We start from the raw sequence: 22,419 nt of genomic DNA, 5'->3' as shown, positions 1-22,419 counted from the left end.
TCGAGGGCAGTTGGGACAATCTAGGTTTCCCCATTAGATATTAGGCATTCCAAGTAACTTAGGCCTATTCCTCAAAGTAACCTCTATCCAAAACACCAGGGCTGGTTGAGCAGGGGGAAAGTTCAAAAGGTGAGGGAGAAGACTCACGGACATAAAGACAAAAACCAGTAAAAGGTAGAAAAAGAGGGATCATTGAAAGCAGTCCCTCTTAGACAACTATAATAATGAATCACAACCAAAGCTGGGAGGGAAGACAGCATCAAGTAACACAGAAAGTGGAAGTCTTAGGTTCCTGATTCCATATCTTGCTGACTGCAGGATCTGTAACAAGTCACTCCCCTTTCTGAATCTCCACTTCCTCATCTGTAACATGGGCATTTCACCAGCCACATGTTGTTGTTTGTCCTTCATTTTTGAAGGGGACCAATGACATCACAGAGTGGCAGCTTGACTTATATGTGAACTGGATTTAGGTGAGGGCAGAGTTGCACAGTCATCAAGCCTCACTCTCTTCCAGAGTCACTGAAGTCCAGTGGCAGGACAAAAGTCAGGACAAATGGCGATGGCCCAGGATGCAGTGGGTGACCTTGGCATTTCAATGTCTGACCAAGCTCTAAGAGCTCCACAGCACCTGCTTCAGTCACCTTCCACCAGGGGAAGTCTTCACATGCCTGGGGTAGACACTCCCCAACTCACCAATAGGTTTGTGGCCTGGCAGTTACCTTCAACCTGGTTTAGCCCGTCTGCTGAGATGATTTAGCAGGATGTGGCTACTGCACGTGCTATAGCTTCTTGGAGCCACAGGGGAGAGCTGAGTGAAGGTGGTCACCAAAGGTGGATGAGCAGCACTGAAAAGGGCTCACCCTCACACCAGAGGTGCTAGTCCTCCCTGAACACCCATACACACCCATACACACTCATGCACCAACCACATAAGGTCACTGTAAAGACTGAATATACGGGGGCAACTAGGTAGTGCAGTGGATAGCGCACCTGTCCTGGAGTCAGGAGGACCTGAGTTCAAATCCAGCCTCAGACAGTTGACACTTACTAGCTATGTGACCCAGGGCAAGTCACTTAACCCCAATTGCCTCACCCCCCACCAAAAAAAAAGACTGAATGTATGACTGAGATATTACCTAAATGAGCTGTTAGTACTATATCCCCGAGCATGGTGTCTTTTCTGAGGCTGTGTAATGCCCTCCCCTCATTCCCTGTCCCAGGGTTGCCATCAGTCCTTGCTTCCTCAATTAACCTCTGTGTGAAGTGCCTGGAATGTGCAGCTCTTCCAGAATTCCATGCCCCACCTCCTTCAGTCAAGGAGCCAGGAAAGGAACCTGGGGGGAATCTCTGGGGTGGTCTGTACTGTCCTTATACTCACTTTGGGGCTACAGCTTCACCTGAATGTTATCCCCACAAATCCTGCAGATCAGACCAGCTCAAAGACCCTCTGGAGGTGCTTCCTGACACTGTCCCAGGCTCCCTACTACCCAAGAAGGCTGTTCTCCAGAGCTGTGAGTTCTTCCACCTTCACAAGGCCTAAGGTACCACCTGTGACTTAACTTGGGCCCCATAACAACAATTCTGCTCTATAAACGTAGCCCCAGAATACGGTGAACATGATTGTAATGTATGACCCATATCAGATTGCCTGCTGTCTTGGGGAGGGGAGGAAAAGGAGGAAGGGAGAAAAATTTGGAACTCAAAACCTTACAAAAACGAATGTTGAAAACTATCTTTACATGCAATTGGGAAATTAAGAAGAAAAAAAAAATGAACTGCACAATTTCCCAAAGGCGAGAAAAAAAAAGTGGCCCCAGAAAGGGGAACCCATTAAGTTAACAAATTATATCTTTAGATCATAAAACCAGGAATTGGGTGGGAAAAAAAAATCCAGAGTCCTTCCAGAACATCGTGCCCGGTGTTATCTAGTGAGTCAGTGGCAGAGACAGGACTACAAGCCAGGCAGGCAGCAGGCTCCCAGGCCAGAATGGGAAGGTCAACTCCCTTTCTTTCTCTTCTCTCTCCAATTCCTCCTATACCCACCCAGCAGAACAATTTTCTTAATGCCCCACTCTGACTTCACTGCTCAAGGCCTTTAAAGGCTGCTCTCTGATTCCTTTAACCTGAAATACAAACTCTTTCACCTGGTGTTTCAGGTCCTCTGCAATTGGGCTCTAACCTATATCTCGCTTCACAATTCTCCATGTACTTCACGTTCCTGATCAACTAAACTCTCAGCCAGTCTCCATCCTGTCCTGTCTTCTGTCTCTGTGCACTGGTACAGACCAACTCCATGCCTACGTGCTCCTTCCTACTGACATCCTTCTCCTCCCTCAAGGCCTAGCTCAAGTGATTTTTCTAAGGTACAGGTCTAACCATGCCATCCACCATTCGATAAACTCCAAGGGTTCCCCATTGCCTCTAGGAACAAATAAAAGGTCTTCTGTTCAGTTTTTAAAGCCCTTGACACTCTGAGGCCTCCTTTCCACCTTATTAATACTAGGAATGGTAATAAGAATAGCATTGGGGGGCAGCAAGGTGGCACAGTGGATAGAACCCTGGCCCTGGATTCAGGAGGACCTGAGTTCAAACCCAGCCTCAGACACTTAACACTTACTAGCTGTATGACCCTGGGCAAGTCACTTAACCCCAATTGTCTCACAAAAAAAAAAAATTAAAAAAAAAAAGAATAGCATTGATATAATGCACTTTACATATGTTAATTCACAATCTTCACAACAACCCTGTGAAGTTATGGTTATCGTTCAGTCAATTTCTGACTCTTCATGACCCCCATGTTGGGGTTTCCTTGACAAAAATACTAGAATGGTTTGCCTTTTCTTTCTCTAGCTCATTTTATAGAGAAGGAAACTAAGGCAAACAGAGTTAAGTGACTTGCCCAGGATCATACAGCTAGTAAGTGTCTCAAGGCAGATTTGAACTCAGGACGATGAGTTTTTCTGTCTCCGGGCCTGGCACTCTATCCACTGTGCCACCCAGCTGCCACCCCTGTGAGGTAGTACTATTATTACCCCCATTTTACTGATAAAGAAACTGAGACAGAGATGTTAAATGATTTGCCCAGGGCCACACAACTATTAAGTGTCTCTAGTAGGATCCAAATTCAGTCTTCCAGATTCCAAGTTCTGCAATTTATCCAGCGCATGACTTGGATGCCAACATATTCTATGTACAGTAAGCCAAAGTAGACTTCTCGTTGTTCCTTACACATGAGAGCTCCTATCGCCTCAACACTGGCTGTTTCCTACCTTGTATTCTACATTTTACTTAGTATCATACTCATTAGTATGCAAGCCAGATTCCTATCATTCCTATTCATTTTGTGTCTCTGGCACTAATCTCAGTGCTTAATAAGTGTTTGTAATCAGTGTGCTGAGACCTCAATTAACATACACATAAGGGGAGGAATGTCCACCCTAAAACCTAGAAAGGGCTGTTCAAACAAAGATACTCAAGAGTCACATTTCATTCTTCTTGGTGACAGACTTTCTGGTACTATCTGGCAGGAAGAAACCGGTATAGATAAGTGAAAAAAAAAATAGAATCATGGAGGCTCGGAGTTGGAAGGCCATTCCGTCCAAACCAGACGTGACCAGGAATATCCCCTACAACATCCTGAACAAATGGTCATCCGGGTGGCAGGTGAAGACATCCACAGCAGGGTAGCTGGAATCATGAAGAAGTTTCTCTTTATCCTCAGCTGAAATCTTCTGGACAAATCCTACCCACTGCTCCTAGTTCTGCCCCAGGGACCAAGCAGAACAAGCCCCTTTCAAAAACACGAAGGCCCATACTCTCAAGGCCTCCAGGGTTTCTGTTTTCATTCCTACCTCTTTCAGTCAGTGGTTCCAAGGACTCTCACTCTCCTTGTATCTGTTCCAGTTTGTCCACGTCCCTCTAAAACTGCATGTAATCCTCCCAAATTCAGTACAGACAAGGTGTACAGAATGATACAATCACCTCCCTGATTCTGGATACCATCCCTTTTTTTTTTTTTGCGGGGCAATGAGAGTTAAGTGACTTGCCCAGGGTCACACAGCTACTAAGTGTCAAGTGTCTGAGGCTGGATTGGAACTCAGGTCCTCCTGAATCCAGGGCCGGTGCTTTATCCACTGTGCCACCTAGCTGCCCCCCACCATCCCTTTCTTTTGGCAGCCTAAGGTTGGAGTAGGGCTTTTGGCTGCCATGTCCCAATGGTGGCTCATACTGAACTTGCAGTCTCACCAAGGAAAGAAAATGGGAAAAGGAGAAAGAAAGGAAGGGGAAGACAAGGGAGGGGAGGGGAGAAAGAGAAACTTTTATTAAGTGCCTGTTATGTACCCGGCACTTGGCAAATATCTTATGTGATCTTCATAACAGCCCTGAGAGGTAGGTGCTATTATTCTCACCCTCATTTTATAGTAGTTGAGGAAACTGAGGCAAATGTGGTTACATGGTTTGCCCAGAATCACAGAGCCAGGAAGTGTCTTAGACCAGATTTGAACCCAGGTCTTCCTGTCTCCAGGCTCAGTCCTCTCTCTATATCACAGGCCCCAAATCATGGGAAAGTTCTGCAATAAAAGTAAGACAAGTGGGGCAGCTAGGTGGCGCAGTGGATAGAGGACTGGCCCTGGAGTCAGGAGTACCTGAGTTCAAATCCAGCCTCAGACACTTGACACTTACTAGCTGTATGACCCTGGGCAAGTCACTTAACCCCAATTGCCTCACTAAAAAAAAAAAAAAGTAAGACAAGTGTTCTTGGACAGCAAGGACAGCAATAGGCCCCAAGATCACCTTGAGTCTTCTATCAGCTCCCTGCTGGAACTTCCTGTGATGACCTCCACTAAGGATAGGACTAGCCACAGGGAATTGTTCATCATCCTCCAGAGATATAGCTTTCCTATCTCCTTTGTTAAAATTCTGCCCATCCTTTAAGGTCTGGCTCCAAAGCCATCTCCTCTATGAATACTTCCTCCCCACCTAGAAAGTGTCTTTCCTTCCTTTGTTTATTCTTTAATACTTTCAGGTTCTACCAGTTCCAGAACTTCCCTTTGCCACCATCACTCAACAACCCCTTTGCCTCAATCAATTATATGATCCTGTCCAGATGCAGCTACCGACCCCAGGTCCTTCTTCACTGACTCCATAACCTAGTTCATGATCTTCTTTTCCATGCCGATTCTTGACCTCATCCTTGGTAACTTCAATATTAGGGATGATAGTCCTACCGCCACCCTGGGCTCTTATTTTATTCACTGGATCAATTCCCATGACCTTTACATCTATATCATACCTATACTGTGCCACACGTTACACAGAGGGCTACGAGATCTCAGACACTGAAATTCCTCTTTCTGCCCAGAATTTCCTGTCATATAGTCATAGGACCAGAGTGAAATCTCCCATTGTCTCTCACTAATCCGAGTTGGTTCTTTACACTCATTATAATTCTCGAACTCCTTCACATCATAACTAGAGGAAGTCGTGATATTGTGTTGACTGGGTCCACTATGAATCCCTACTACATAACCTCAAATTGGCCTTCACTACATCACGATAATCCTTTTACTAATTTCTGATTAACTCCCTATCACAATCCTGCTGCAAAGGCTATAAGCAAACCTTCTTTCTCAAGCTCTCAACTCTGCCCCAACTTACCTCTCTCAAACAGATGGCATCACCTCCTATTTTATTTAATAGATTGAAAATCCTACCAGGCTGTCAACAGTCCTTTCCTCTCCCATCCTCAAAAAACTCTTATGTCTCCATCTATTCTCCTAGACCTGCCTACAGTACCAATCTCAGAGGAAAAGGCAACCCTCCCGGACTGATCCAATTTCATGGTATAACAGCCTTTCTCCATTGTTCCAATCTCAGATGATAAAATGGTCCTCTCCCACTGCTCTAATCTCAGAGGATAAAGCAGCCCTCCACCATTGTTCCAATCTCAGAGGATAATCTCTACTGTGACAATGCTAAACTCTCAATCTGTGCTAACCCTTTCCTTGCCCGCCTACTCCCAGACCTCTTCCCTTATTCACTACATGTTTCTCATCTTCAGTCTTTTCTTCTCTACTGACTCCTTCCCCACTATCTAAAAATACATTCTGGTCTCCCCATCTAGTTCCATCATTTTACAAATAAGGAAAATGAAACTCAAGAGAGAGGAAAAAGTAACCTTATGGCTATTAAGTTTCAGAAGCAGGCCCCAACACACTCCTCTATCTTCTGCTCACCTTCTCAACATGAAGGTTATACCAGAAATCAAACTGAACTGAGTCAAGTAGACTGTGGTCAAGTCTTCCCTCTGCTACCAAAAGGATCATGGGTTTAGGGCAAGTAGCTTTCCCTCTTTTGGCTTCCATTTCTTCATCAGTAAAATGAAAGAGGTTCAACTAGATAAGCTCTCGAGTTCTTTCCACCACTAACACTCTAGAGTTTAATGATTTTACATTTCAATTGCCATCAAATAGTAAGTACAGTCAGAGAAAGGTAAAGCAGAACAGTTTAAATCTCTTCCTTTTTTCTTCTAGTGTCGGGACATGTGCAAATCTTGTGTAGCTGTTTTTGGAGGACCCCATAACCAATACCCAGGCACTCCCTTCCATTAGCTTTAGATGACAATATTTCATTATTTATTGATACTGTACCCTATTGCCTATTGAATAAAGTCTAAATTCTTTCCTGCGCACTCACACTACCTGTGTGATGTTGGGCAATTCACTGAACCTTCCCTGGGCCTCAGTTTCTTCATTTGTAAAATAAAAGTATTAAACTTAATAGCCTCGAGGTCCTTTCCAGCTCTAAATTTTATGATACTTTGATCCTAAAGGCCTCCATAATATGACACCAACCTTATCTTGTCATAATCTCCATTTGAACAATTCATGTTCTAGCCAAACCCACCCATTCAATCCCCAAGTGCATCCTATGTTTTCCCACCACTGCCCCTTTGTTTATGTTGTTCCCTCTATCAGAAATACTCCACCCCATCCCCCATATCTACCTGCTGACATTGTATTCATACTGCAAGGCCCAGATCAAAAGTCACCTTCATGAAGCCTTCTTTGATTCTTCCAAGCAGCAGAAATCTCTTCTTTGACTGATATGACAGAAGTTAATATGCCCTTAATGCACATATCCCATTTTACTTTGTGTTATATTTATCTGTGTACACATGTATAATCCCCTTTCTAAATTCTAAGATCCATGAGAGGCCAGACATATCAAATCTAAACTTAGTATCTCCTTCAGAGAATATCTCCTTCCACTACACATAGTGGAATCTTAAGAAACATCATTGAATGATGAATGAAAACCTGAATGAACCTCTTGGTTCAACAAATTCTACGTTTGTCCTAAAGCCAAGGAGCTAGAGGCAAATTACCTGTCCGAGAAAGGCCCGGGCCAGGGTGATTGCAGGCTGGTCAAAAAACTCAGGTCCCAGTCGGGAACCGCTGCTTTTCTGGTGAGTGAAATAGATACTGTACTCTGGAGCAGGACTACGGGGTGAGGCAAGTGGATGATCCCCCAAGGAATCGAACTTGGGTTGACTCTGGCTGGCCTTTGACTCTGATAACCGTCGTTTTTTCCGTAGCATTGTTCTGGAAAGCTGGATTGGAAAAGAAAACAAAAACAAACCTCTTTAAACATTGAAAGCAGTCTCTTTCCACTGGGGTGGGGGTGGGGGAGTCATCAGCAGAGCAGCCTAGATTTGAAATGAACAGTCCCCAAAAGATAAACAAGAAAACAAGTGAGTTAAGCCACAGATATACCCCAGGATAGGGAAATGGTTATCAGGAATCACAAGATTCTTAAAATTTTGGAACTGGAAAGGATTAGATCTTGGAACATAGAATGCTAGAGCAGGGAAGAACTTCAGAACACAGATTGTCAGAGCTAGAAGAGATTTCAGAACCTAGTATATTAAGATATAACAAAATGTCAGAGCCAGAAGGGACCTTAGAAGTTGATCTTTAAAAAAAAAAAATTCTGAGGCAGCTAGGTGGTACAGTGGATAAAGCACAGGCCCTGGATTCGTGAGGACATGAGTTCAAATCCAGCCTCACACACTTGACACTTACTAGCTGTGTGACCCTGGGCAAGTCATTTAACCCTCATTGCCCTGCCAAAAAAAAAAAAAAAGAAGATCCTAAAATACGTTCTGATCCTTTTGTGGCCTAAAAAGCCACATTAAAAAAAAAAAAAAGAATTATCCATGGAGCTTTTAACTTTTGTTTCTTGTAAACCATTCTGAAATGAGAGGCCAAAAGGACACGGGCTAGTTTGGAAAAAAAAGACAAGCTTTCCAAAGAGTTATCATCACTTTGCTTTAAGGGTGGAAAAGTCAACAATCATCCATCAATTTTTTCACACTCCTCATACTGATACTATATAAATGTCCCAAGCACTTATTTCAAGAAATAGCATGACCTTTTTAGTTATATGGAAAGGAGTCCTGGCTTATGTTTTATGAGGAAAAAACAATTTTAAGGAGGGAAAGAAACAAGTTCAAAGAAATTAAGTTCATCTAAATCTACCTAACTCCTTCCACAGAGCAGGAATCCCACATTTCTGGTCTTGCCAACAATTCTCACGAGGTACCGACACAAACTGGAATCCAGGGGCTCTGTCAGGAAATGTGTTTGAAGCTGTATGAAGGAACACAGGAGCTCCTGAGAATGATGGCTTACTGGGAAGCTGTGCTGACATCTAACTCTGACCTAGCCAAATACCATGTCACACACAAGTCCGTTCATGTGTACTCCTTTCTCTCTCTCTCTTCCTCTCTCTCTGTCTCCCCTCCCCATTTAAAAAAAAAAAAGAATGCTTCATGAATTTGAACATCATCCTTGCATAGGAGCCATGCTAATCTCCTTTCATTCTAATTTTAGCATATGTGCTGCCAAAGCCAGCACTACCTGCCTCCTTGCTTTGTTTTTTTGTTTGTTTTTTGGTGAGGCAATGGGGGTTAAGTGACTTGCCCAGGGTCACATGGCTAGTGTCAAGTGTCTGAGGCCAGATTTGAACTCAGGCCCTCCTGAATCCAGGTGCCCCACCTAGCTTTTTTTTTTTTTTTAAATAACTGAAATGAACCTTGGAGATCAGAGTCCAGCCCTTTTGGGTTTTTTTATTTTTTTTATTTTTATTTTTATTTTTTAGGCAATGGGGGTTAAGTGACTTGCCCATGGTCACACAGCTAGTAAGTGTCAAGTGTCTAAGGCCGGATTTGAACTCAGGTACTCCTGAGTCCAGGACCGGTGCTTTAACCACTGCGCCATCTAGCTGCCCCCCAGCCCTTTTGTTTTGAAAAATTAATTTTTTACCTGTACTTGACAAACATTAAACATATGCATTTTACATAAATATAACAGAGAGGACTGTGCAAATCTATCTTGCATTTTTTTAAATGAAATAAATTCAGCACATTAATTTTAAAGCTATTCTGCTTGTCTGTGTGTCCTTTTAAGCCTCTATCCTTTTCTATGAATTTTTTTAAAATACTTTTTCTTCCGGGCTTGTCCCCCTCTCCTTTACAAAACCCATCAATAAAAAAAAAATCTCCCTTGGAACAAAGAAGCACAGTCAAACAGAACAGATCCATTTACTGGCCATGTCCAAAAATACATATTTCAGGATACCAGGTTGAGTTTCTCTCTTCACTGTCAGGCAAGGAAGGCAGTATTACTTCATCCTCCTTCCTCTAAAGTTGTGACTGGTCATTGAATTGACTGAAGTTCCAAAGTCTTTAAAAGTTGTTTTTAACAATGTTGTTGTTTAAATTGTTTTCCTGGTTCTGTTCAACTCACTCTGCTTTAATTTAGACAAGTCTTCCCATATAAGTTTCTCTGAATTCATTCCTTTTGTCTTTTTTCTTACAGTAAAATATTTTCATTAACTACATATACAATATAATTTGTTCACCCATTCCCAGTTGATGAGCACCCCCTAAGTTTTCAACTTCTTTGCTACAACAAAAAAGTACTGTTATAAATACTTTTGTACATATGGGTCCTTTCCCGCTTTCTTTTATATATGCCTAGTTATGATATCACTTGGTCAAAGGGTATGTATAAATTAGTGACTTTAGAGGGAGAGTTTTTTTTTAAATGAAGCAATTGAGGTTAAGTGACTTGCCCAGGGTCACACAGCTAGTAAGTGTCAAGTGTCTGAGGCCACATTTGAACTCAGGTCCTCCTAACTTCAGGGCCGATGCTCTATCCACTGCGCCACCTAGCTGCCCATGGAGGGAGAGTTCTAAACTCCTTTCCAGAATGTCTGGACCACGACTACATCACAGCTCCACCACATAGGACAACGATGAATGTGTATCACACATTAGTTATGTCTGCTCTTCCACAGCCCGCCCAACCATTACCATTTTTCTTTTTGTCATCTTTCTCCGACTGATGGGCATGAAGGAGAACCTCAAAGATGTTTTAATTAGCATTTCTCATATTAGTAGAGATTTGGAACATTTTTTCCTACAGCTGTTGATAGCTTGCATTTCTTCCTTGGAGAGCTGCCTACTCAAATAGTTGACCATTGATTTACTGGGAAATGGCTATTGTCCTTACAGATTTGAGTAAATTTCTTATATATTTTACATATAAAAATGTTATCAGAAAAAAAATTAGTGCAAAGATGTTATAATAATTATTTCTTTTCTTTTTTTTTAAAGTAAGTTTTTATTGTTGTATTTTGAGGGGTTTTCTTTCCATCAGCCATCATTTCCCCCCAACAATCCTTCCCCTCTGAAGCTATCCCACACAACAACAAAAAAAGAATACATCAAAAAAATCTGAAAATATGTGGGATGTACAACACTTTTGGACCTCCTACTGCTGCACAGGGGCAGGCTGGGAGTTTCTTCTCATAGCTCTTCTTTGGAGCCAGGCTTATTCTTTATAATTTTGCAACATTTGCTTTTGATTTTCTTTTTATGATTTTTTTTTCCATTTACATCGCTTCTGTCATCGTGTGTATGCATTTTTTGGCTCTATTTAATGCACTTTGCATAAGTTCATGAAGATACTTCCAAGTTTTTCTGTATTCAACATATTTGTCATTTTTTACAGCACAGTAATATCCCATTACTTTCTTGTACCACAATTTATTTATCCACTCCCCAACTGATGGGTATTTACTCTGTTTCTAATTCTCTGCTATCATAAAAAGTGCTGCTATAAATATTTTGTCATATATGGGGACTTTCTTCTTATCAATGACCTCCTTGGGGCAGAAGCCCAGCAATGGAATCTCTGGATCAAAGGGTATGGACCTTTAAGTCACTTTTTTTTGCAAGTTGTGCTTTCCAAAATGGTTACGCAGAGTCACAGTTCCAACACCACCACTGCCCCACTCTTCCCACAATTCCTCCAACATTTACTATTCTCTTATGTTATCATCTTTGCCAATTTACAGGGTGAATGGTAAAACCTGGGGGCTGTTTTGGGTTGCATTTCTCTTATAATTAGTGATTTGGAACATTTTTTCATGTAATTGTAACAGTTTGAAATTCTTTATCTGTTCATATCCTTTGACCACTTGTCTACTGGAAGGGAGGAAATAAAGATTTATTAAATGCCTACTATGTGCCAGGCACTATGCTAAGTAAGTGCTTTACAAATGGCATCTCATTTTATCCTCCCACCAACTCTGGAAAGTAGATGCTGCTATTATTCTCATTTTACAGTTAAAGAAAGTAAGGCAAAAAAAAAAAGTGAGGCAGACAGAGGTGAAGAACTTATCTTGTGTTACACAGCTAGCAAATTTCTAAGGCTGGATTTGAATTCAGGTCTTCCTGGCTCCAAGCCCAGTATTCTATCCACTATGCCACCTACTTGCCTCAATTCTCAATTGGGGAATGGCTTTTGGACACCCCCTCCACACCCCCTCACACCCCTGTATATATCATATAATGCATATAAATATGCATAGGTACATATAAGTAGCATATATGTTCATTGTTTATATGTCTTGGATACCAGACCCTTATAAGAGAAATCTGATGCTAAGATTTCTTTCCCATTCAATTACTTCCCTCCTTATCTTGGGTATATTAATATTATTTATGTAGAAGCTTTTTCGTTTCATGTAATCTGTTATCCATCTTATCTTTTGTAACTGCCTCTATCCCTTGTTTGATTAATAATACATCACTTACCCATAGGCATAAGAAGGTATATAATCTGTTTCTTTTCTAAATAACGTGATCTTATGGGGCAGCTAGGTGGTGCAGTGGATAAAGCACCGGCCCTAGATTCAGAAGGACCAGAATTCAAATCCGGCCTCAGATACTTGACACTTACTAGCTGTGTGACCCTGGGCAAGACACAACCCTCACTGCCCCACAAAAAAGAGAGAGAGAGAGAGAGAGAGAGAGAGAGAGAGAGAGAGAGAGAGAGAGAGAGAGAGAAGTAGGATAAATAGTATGATCTTTAAAATTAAGGTCATGTATTCCTTTACAATGTATTGTGGAATATGTATAAGGTGTTGATCTAAGACTAATTATTGGCAGACAGCTTTCCAGTTTTTCCAACAGTTTTTTTTTTAGGGGGGGGGGGGGCAGGGCAGTGAGGGTTAAGTGACTTGCCCAGGGTCACACAGCTAGTAAGTGCCAAGTGTCTGAGGCTGGATTTGAACTCAGTTACTCCTGAATCCCAGGTTGGTGCTTTATCCACTGCGCCACCTAGCTGCCCTTCCAACAGTTTTTAATAAATAGGGAGTTCTTTCCTAAATAATTTATGTCTTTCTACTTTATCAAACAGTGAACCCTGGGGTATTGTAGGTATAGCATCAGATCTGGTATATGTCTCCTAATTACCTTTTTTAAAAAATACTTTCTCAGACACTTGACACTTACTAGCAGTATGAACCTTGGGCAAGCCACTTAAACCCTCACTGCCCGCAAAACAACAACAAAACACTTTCTCTTGAAATTCTTGGCCTTTTATTTCTCTGGATGAATTTTGCTATTTTTTCTAGGTCAATAAAGTAATCATTTGGTGGTATGGTTGTTAGTTGTCATGTTGTTTGTCCTTTGTTTCTAAAGAGGACCAGAGATTCTCACACGGTGGACGTCTTGACTCCGTTGGTGAATTGGATTTAAGTGAGGCAGAGTTGCACTAAATCGCCAGGCTTCACTCTCTCTTCCAGAGTCAATGAAGTCTATTAGCAGGACAAAAGTCAAACGACTGTCAGTGGCCTGGGATGCAGTAAATGACCTTGGTGTCTTTGATATCTTACCAAACTCTAAGCGTTCCACAGTGCCTACTTTAGCTGCCTTCATGGCCATTGAAACGAACTTCTCACCTGCCCATTCTACCAAGGAAAATGTTCAAATGCTTGGGCAGACCACATGCCCCTAACAGACAGCTTTGACTCCTGTCAGTTACCCTCAACCTGGTTCAGCCCATCTCCTGAAATGGTTTACCAGAGCATGGCTACTGCACATGCTACAGCTTCTTGGAGCCACGGGTGAGAGCTGGATGAATCACATGAACACCAAAGATGGATGAAGCCCCAACACCAGAGGTGCTAGTTCTCCTGAACACCCCATACACCCTGGTAGTGTGGTGCTGAATAAGTAAATTAATTTAGATAGTATTTTCACTTTTTATTTTGCTGGCACAGTTCAACCATGACCAAGGAATATCTCTCCAGTATTTAAGTCTGTCTTTTTTTCTTTTAAAGAGTATTTTTGTAATTGTAGCCATATAGCTCATAGATGTGTGTCTTAGAAGACAAATTACCAAATGTTTTATATACTGTGTGGTTTTTAAAATAGAATTCCTCTTTCTGTCACTTTCTGTTGAGTTTTGTTGGTAAAATAAAGAAAAAAGTATAGATTCATTTTTATCCTATTTTGTTGACGTTATCATTTCAATTATTGTTTTAGGTGATTCTCAGGTGTTAAGTAGACCATCATATTAGCAAAAGCAAAAATTTTGTAATCCTCTTTCCCTTACTTATTCACTAAATTTCTTTTTCTTGTCTTATTGCTATGGCTAGTCCTTCTAAACTTAAAGTAAAGAATAAGATGCCTTTTGGGTATCTGGAACTGAATATCATATAGCCATTTCTTTTTCTTTTTCTTTTTTTTTCTAGGTGAGGCAATTGGGGTTACACAGGGTCACACAAGCTAGTACGTGTCAAGTGTCTGAGGCCAGATTTGAACTCAGGTCCTCCTGACTCCAGGGCCAGTGCTCTATCCATTGCATCACCTAGCTGCCCCATATAGCCATTTCAAACTCAACATTTCTAAAACAGAATTCATTCTTTTCCCCCCAAACCCTTCTATTTCCACACTTCCCAAGATTGTCGAAGGTACCACCATCTTTCTAGTCACCCAGGCTCCCAATCTTGATGTCATACTCAATTTATCATAAGCACAAACCCTGCATATCCAATCTGCTATCAGTATGGTTGCCTCTACCTCTATAACATTTCTCCTAGACCTTCCCCTCTTTCCACCCACACAACACTACCTTAGTCCAAGGCTAAGCCACCATCACTTCTTGCCTAAATTACTCCAATAGCGTTTTAACTGGTCTCCCTATTTGGTCTATACTGGTCTTTCCCCACTTCAACTCATCCTCCATTCAGCTCTCAAAGTGAGCACACAGATTTGACCATGTCATTCCCACCCCCCACCCCTAGCCAATAGTAATAATGATAAAAGGCAGGATTTACATATAGCACTTTTAGGTTTGCAAAGCACTTTATAAATATTTCATTTTATCTTCACAACCCTGGGAGATAAGAAAACTGAGGGGCAGCTAGGTGGTGCAGCGGTTATATCACTGGCCCTGGATTCAGGAGGACCTGAGTTTAAATCTGGCCTCAGACACTTGACACTTACTAGCTGTGTGACCCTGGGCAAGTCACTTAACCCTCATTGCCTTGCAAAAAAAAAAAAGAAAACTGAGACAAACTTTCCTAGAGTCACATAGCTAAGGCCATATTTGAACTCAGGTGTTCCCAACTCCATGTTTAGTGCTCCATCCGTTATGCTACCTCCTAAGAGTGTGAACTCCTTGCCAGCTGAGGTGATCTTGTTTTTCTATCTGTATCCCCATAACAAGCACTTAATAAATACGGTTTCATTCATTCATTTATTCATACTAATTGCATCAAGCCTCTGAACTCTAAATACACTTAGAGAAAGTCTCAGCAATATGAATGAAAACAGTCTAGCTATATACTATAAAAACAAAGTGTACTAGAAACATATATTAATTAGATTAAGCCATGCAAATGGAAAGGCATCCCATCAAATGAGTATATCAATATGTATATCTTAGACATGCAGAGAAGGCAATAGGCTGAAGATGGAAGAGGAAAAAGTCAGGTTGGATTGCACTTGGAAAAATGTATACTGCTAAATTTCCTATCCCTGTAAAATCCATCTCTTTAAAAGCAACATCCTCATAGTGATGCTATAGAGCTGTTATTCAGGAAAAACTAGAATTTCAGCATAGATGATAAAAAACATAAATGTCAATCCCGGAGAGGTTGTGGGAATATAAGCACAATAATATACCATTTGTGGCAATGAGAATTGGTTCAACTGTCCTAGAAAATTATTTGCAACCATGCAAGTCACTAAATTGTTCATGTCCTTTGATGCAACAAGACCACTACTAAGCATATAGCCTAAAGGAGTCAAAGACAAAGACAAGGGTCCTGTATATATCAAAATATTGGCAGCAATAAATTTGGTGGAAACAAAAAAAAGGGGGGGAAGAGAATACAGTGGGTACCCACTGATTGGGGACTCAATAAACAAATTTCAGCATATGAATGAAATGGAATACCATTATAGTGTAAAAAATGATTAATATGAGTAATTCAGAGAAACATATCTGAGAAGATACCTCCAACCTAGCCCTTCATGGAGGTGGGAGGTCCACGGGTGTGACATATTACAGATGTTTTCAACATATCCATCAGTTGTAGTGATTTTTTACTTTCTTCTTTTTTTTTTCTTTTAAAATATAATTTATTATATAGGACAGCTCTCTGGTAGGAAGAACTGGAGGGATAATGGAGATAACTATGATAATATAAAAAAAAAGAAGACATCAATAAAAACGTATTTTTTTTTTAATGGCTATGGATACTAAAGGGCATTATGGTACAATGGAAAAACCACTGTCCTAAGAGACACACATCCTAGTTCTGGTTCTACCACTAACTGGTCCCACAACTTCTCCAGCAACAAGGAATGTCAGCAAAGAAGAAACTGTCTAGTGCAACTCCCTTCTCTTACCAATATTAGAAACAGACGTCCAGAGAAGGGAAATGGTGTAGCCAAAGACAGCAAATGCATTAGGTGTCCTGACTTTAAATCTAGTGCTCTTTACCAATTGCCTCCTTTGGAAAACAGGGGTGACTGGGAAATGTACAAAGTGTTTCATCAATTGGTATTGTTTTTCAAAGTAACAGGAGGCAGGGGCCCAAGGACCACCACAGAAGAGTAAGAGTTAAATGCTGTAGAGTTTTCCATGGCAAAAGTCATTACTTTCCTGAAAGAATAAACTTTACTACAGTCCATCTGGCTGCCACATGTCCTAAAACATCTGACTAGACAATCTTAGTTATTTTGGGACCAAAACTTATTCTCGGAGCTGCGATTAAGAGGGAAGATTAAAGGAGAACAGAAGGCTGATGAATGGTCAAGAACTGGAAAAAAAACACACCTCCTCTCAAGCCATTGGGGCTACAGGAGTGCTTACTTTGACAGAAACCAGCATTTTAAAGCAAGTGAAGACATTACATTTTAAATGTAAAATGCCACAGAAGCCCGGTGTGAACGCTCATGGACATGCCTGCCTTTTCAGTCTGGCCACCATTCTAGCACCTGCTCTGAGCATCCCGATCACATGGCGTCACTGGGAGTTGAGCCACTTTGCCAAAAGAGCCCTGTTATCTTTCCCTTCTTCAATAGCACTTTCAACTGCTCTGATTCAATCCAACAAGCATTTATGAAACACTAACTGGAATGTCCAGGGCTGGGGTATTTGGCACCTAAAGACACAGAAACAGCTGAGTAGAAACAAAACTGGAGTAGAAGCCCGGAGATCTGAGTTCAAATCCCAGTTCTGCCACTTTCTAGCCTTGTGATTATGAGCAGATCCTCCATAGGTTTCCCCATCCATAAAGTAGGAATTAGAATCACAGTCATAATTACCATAGCTGGACTTAAAAGAGCACTTTAACATTAAGTATTGGGGCCTCAGCTTCCTCACCTGTAAAAAGAGGAAGGTGGATGAGATGTAGCCCCTGAGGTCGCTCCCAGCTCTAGATCTGTGACTTCACTGGGTCCTTCTATGAACCCATGAGGGCTGGAAGTCAGTGTCTCTGTTTTACAGATGAGGCTGCATGACAGCATGAAGGGAACGCTGCATTGGCAGTGAGAAGACCTGGTTTCAAATCCTGCCTCAAGAACTTGAGTCTTGGAAATATGTTTAATATGATAGTCATGTATAACCTAGATCAAATTGCTTGCTGGTCTCAGGAGGAAGGAGGGAAGGGAGGTGTGAAGGATATGAAGGATACAGAGTTGAGGCAGTTATGATACCAAGAATACTTTTTACCACCATGTGTCTGGATCAAGGCCAAATTTAGTAATGCGTCCATGATGACACCTGAAAATGTTATGGGAAGGTTATTGTACCACATCTCGTGGTTCCATAGACATCCAGTAATTGTGCTAGGCCTCAGGTGGATAGATTCTAACCATGCCACCAGACTGAGTGAAAAAGCCAAGTTAAGTTAAACCAAGTGCATGTGTTGGAGTTACCATGACACCAGGCTATTTTAGGAGGGAGAGAAGAAGCAATTGCTGTGTCCAGCAATTGTGCTCTACATAGCCACTGTCATCAGCAAACTATGGACTTCCTGAATGTATTTGGACTAAGGAAATCCTGCCTCCAGGTTTCGCTGAATGGCTGTTCTCTCAGCCTCCATCAGGGCATCTTAAGTGTACCTGTCTCTCCTCCTGTTGTACATATATCCTCTTTAGGGCCTTGATCCAGACACATGGTGGTAAAAAGTTTTATTGGTATCATAACTGCCTCAATTCTGTATTGCACATGGGTATAAGTATCCTCCACAGGGGGGAATGTAATATGCTGTATGTAGCAAGTTTAAATTTGTTCTATATATCAGGGGCAGCTAGGTGGCACAGTAAATAGAGCACTAGCCCTGGATTCAGGAGGACCTGAATTCAAATCCGGCCTCAGACACTTAACACTTACTAGCTGTGTGACCCTGGGCAAGTCACTTAACCCCAATTGCCTCACCAAAAAAAAAAAATTAATTTGTTCTATATGAGTTATATTTTGAAGAACTCTCACTGTTTAATTTGATCATTGACAATACTATACTAAAGATTAGTGGAAATCCAGCAGTTCAACAGTTAAAGAAGTATCCAGAAACAACCAGAATCCAGAATCCAGAATCCAGACCAGAATCCAGATTCCCTGATGGCATCTTAACACTCAATGAAGACAAGATTTCAAGGACTTTAAATGAACATTTTTGTTTTTTTCCTTCTGTTACTATATACAGCATCTGTAATATGTATTTTCTGCAGAGGCCTTCCCTCTATAGACATTGTCAAAGTGCGAGTCCATGAAGGACTGCCTCTCTGGACAAAATTTTTTCCCTTTCCTATATTGTTATTGGTATATTGTTTGTTAGCATAGGTTATGATATATATATATTTTTTTAGTGAGGCAATTAGAGTTAAGTGACTTGCCCAGAGTCACACAGCTAGTAAGTGTTAAGTGTCTGAGACCAGATTTGAACTCAGGTATTCCTGACTCCAGGGCCAGTCTCTATCCACTGTGCCACCTAGCTGCCCCGGTTATGATATTCTGGGTGTTTTTTATTGCTTCATCAAGGAAACACCCTGTGTTTCTTAATGAAGCAAAGGGGGGAATGTAAGGAATTAATTGTGATTTGTGGTTTTTATGATCCTATCTTTGCTTTATTATGGTCAAACTGAAAAAATGTAAGCTTAAAAGCTTAAGTGAGGATGGGTGTGTACTTTGAGAGATAAATGAACAAACAAGAGGAACTCTGATCACAGGGAACATTTATCGAAACTATGTAACTAGACCTTCCCTGGCAAGATTATAATGGCTACAGCCCATGTGAGTGTGCTGAGCCAATTGGAGACTACCGTCCCTCCCCTTCCTGTGAGGAGTTCAGTTAGAGTTTCGGTTAGAAGGAGATACAGTTAAAAGGCAGTTAGGAGAGGGTTCTGAAGGAAACAGGGAAGGAAGGCAGACATTTTAGAGGAGCTGCGGGTGTTTGACCTTCGGACCAAAACAAAAGAGACTACAAATAATTCTCTTTAGAGCTATAGATTTTGGGTGTGGTGAGTTCGTGTTTTTTGGTTTTTGAGGCAGAGCTAGCTCTTTGGGAGCTGGCTGGGCTGGAGGCAGGTTCGGGTGCCTGGGGCCTTTTCATCCTAGAGATTTATACATTGTTTCTAGTTCTATTAATCTCACTTGTGTGATTCAGATATTGTGTTTTAAATTTGTTCCCATTAATAAACCTGTTTTGTTTTTGAAAGAGGCTGTTTCTTTTCTTACCTTAATATTAAGGCGAGCCACCCAATTAACTCTTCCCATACTAAATTTGGCCCTTACAGAGGGTGGAAGAAAAATTTGGAACTCAAAAAATATCTTTACATGTAAATGAGGAAAATTAAAAATAAAAATAAAATTTAAGACCAAATAAATAAGTAAATGAATGAATGAATAAAGCAAGACTTCAAAAACAAAAAACAAAAAACTTGAGTCTTATGATAATGGGCAAGTCACTTAACTTCTCTGAGGAAAACTTCCATCACAGGGTTACTTTGAAGAAGGCATCTTTAAAGCCCAAAAGCATCATAGAAATGTGAGTCATTATTCTTTTTTTTTTTTTTCAGGGCAATGAGGATTAAGTGACTTGCCCAGGGCCACACAACTAGTGTCAAGTATCTGAGGCTGGATTTGAACTCAAGTCTTCCTGAATCCAAGGCCAGTGCTTTATCCACTGCACCACCTAGCTGCCCTCGTGTCATTATTCTTACAGATGAAATGGAGGTTCAGAGACTTGCCCAAGGTTACCATGAATGAAGAGGTGACAGAGACAATGCTCCTGGCAATCCCTGATGCTTCCAGAACACTTCATCTTTACTCATAGCCTCTTTTTTACCTGTTAATAGCTCACTTCTAAATCCCTTCTGGCCTGGCTGCTAACTCCACTATTTAACTGAAGGTACACTCTCCTCTAAACCAATCGCCCTCAAGGCTAACTCCTAAGGACTCTGCTAAGTCCTCATGCTCCTTGATCTTTCCTCTGTAGCTCCTAACACTGCTGACCATCCTTCCTGCAGGACTCTCTCCCTTGGCTTCAAAGACACTGCCCTCTCGTGATTTTCTTCTTGTCTGCTCTCTCCTTCCTGAGCTCCTTTGCTGGATCATCGTCCATCTCCTGCCCCCTTAGCATGGGGGTCCTCTTCACATCTCTCTACACTCTCTCCTGGAGATCTCATCCACTCTCAAACATTAAGCCCCCAATGCTAATCTCTCTCTCTCTCTCTCTTTTTTTTTAATGTATGAGGTATTTTATTTTTTCCGTTACATGTAAAGATAGTTCTCAACTTTTTCTCCCTCCCTCCCCCCTCCCCTAGACAGCAGGTAATCTGATATAGGTTATATCTATATATCTCTATACATATACATATAGATATATATATATATATACACACACACATATATATATACACATAATAACATTAATCCTATTTCTGCATTAATCCTGTTACAAAAGAAAGAATCAGAGCAGTGATGCAAAACCTCAAAATAGGAAAAAAAAAAAACAGCACCCAAAACAAAAGAAATAATATGGTTCAATCAGCATCTATACTCCACAGTTCTTTCTTTCTTTTTTTTTCTTGTTGTTGGAGATCCTCTTCTATCATGAGTTCCCTGGAACTCTTCTGTACCATTGCATTGGTGAGAAGAATATAGTCCATCACAGTAGGTCAACACTCAATGTTGATGATACTGTGTACAATGTTCTTCTGGTTCTGCTCATCTCACTCGTCATCAGCTCATGTAAGACCCTCCAGGTTTCTCTGAACTCTTCCTGCTCATCATTTCTTACAGCACAATAGTATTCCATTGTATTCATATACCACAACTTGTCCAGCCATTCCCCAATTGATGGGCACCCTCTCAACTTCCAATTCCTTGCTACCACGTAAAGAGCAGCTATAAATATTTTTGTACATGTGGGACCCTTTCCCCCTTCCATGATTTCTTTGGGCAAAAGACCTAAAAGTGGGATTGCTGGGTCAAAGGGTATGCACAGCTTTATCGCCCTTTGGGCATAATTCCAAATTGCTCTCCAGAATGGTTGGATCAGCTCACAGCTCCACCAACAATGAATTAGTGTTCCAATTTTCCCACAGCCTCTCCAACATTTATTATCTTCCTTTTTTGTCATTTTAGACAATCTGATAGGTGTCAGGTGGTACCTCAGAATTGTTTTAATTTGCATCTCTCTAATCATTAGAGATTTAGAGCATCTTTTCATATGGGAATAGATCGCTTTGGTTTCTTCATCAGAAAATTGCCTGTTCATATCCTTTGACCATTTCTCAATTGGGGATAATATCTCTCTTGAATGCTAGTCATGCTTCATCATCTGACTTCTAGATGTTTCAAGGCCATGCCAAAAGAAACAGGTCTAGGGGGCAGTTAGGTGGTATAGCAGATGAAGCATCAGCCCTGGATTCAGGAGGACCTGAGTTCAAATCTGGCCTCGGACACTTGACACTTACTAGCTGTGTGACCCTGGGCAAGTCACTTAACCCTCATTGCCCCACAAAAAAAAAAAAAGAAAAGAAACAGGTCTAAAATCTTCTCCCTAAACACAAGCCTCATGCACATTTCACCTGCACAACATTGCTCACATCCATAGCCATCACCCTTGTTCAAGTCCTCATTCTCTCTTACTTGGACTCTCCCCTTTTGAATCCATCCTCCATACATCTGCTAAAATGATCTAAGACAGATCTGGTCATGCTGCTCCTTTATTCAAATACTAGAATAAACCAACTCCTTAGCCTGGCATTTAAGACCCTTCATAATCTGGTTCCCGGGGCAGCTAGGTGGTGCAGTGGATAGAGCACTGGCCCTGGAGTCAGGAGGACCTGAGTTCAAATCCGGCCTCGGACACTTGACACTTACTAGCTGTGTGACCTTAGGTAAGTCACTTAACCCCAACTGCCTCACCAAAAAACAAAACCAAAACATAATCTGGTTCCCATTTCTCTTAGCTGCTCATCCTTCTTGGTCTCTCTGCAGGCTTTGACAACGTCAATCACTCTCCTTTCTCTAGGTTTTT

The 22,419-nt window shown here is 41.3% G+C and overlaps 1 protein-coding gene and 1 non-coding gene across 2 annotated transcripts in view; both read right to left on the bottom strand.

Annotated features, from left to right (window-relative positions):
* The window catches only part of MPG (N-methylpurine DNA glycosylase), a 100,206-nt gene that overhangs the window by 29,840 nt on the left and 47,947 nt on the right, over window positions 1–22,419 (bottom strand). Inside the window, exon 5 of the mRNA XM_043999933.1 lies at window positions 7,391–7,615. Coding sequence (XP_043855868.1) covers window positions 7,391–7,615 — 225 coding nt within the window. The remainder of the gene's footprint in view (window positions 1–7,390; window positions 7,616–22,419) is intronic.
* On the bottom strand, window positions 8,819–8,921 carry LOC122737690. The gene has a single exon (XR_006354496.1). It is a non-coding gene; the product is annotated as a U6 spliceosomal RNA (small nuclear RNA).

Source organism: Dromiciops gliroides, chromosome 1 (assembly GCF_019393635.1).
Source record: "Dromiciops gliroides isolate mDroGli1 chromosome 1, mDroGli1.pri, whole genome shotgun sequence".
NCBI lineage: Eukaryota > Metazoa > Chordata > Mammalia > Microbiotheria > Microbiotheriidae > Dromiciops > Dromiciops gliroides.
This window is presented reverse-complemented; position numbering and strand designations above follow the sequence as displayed.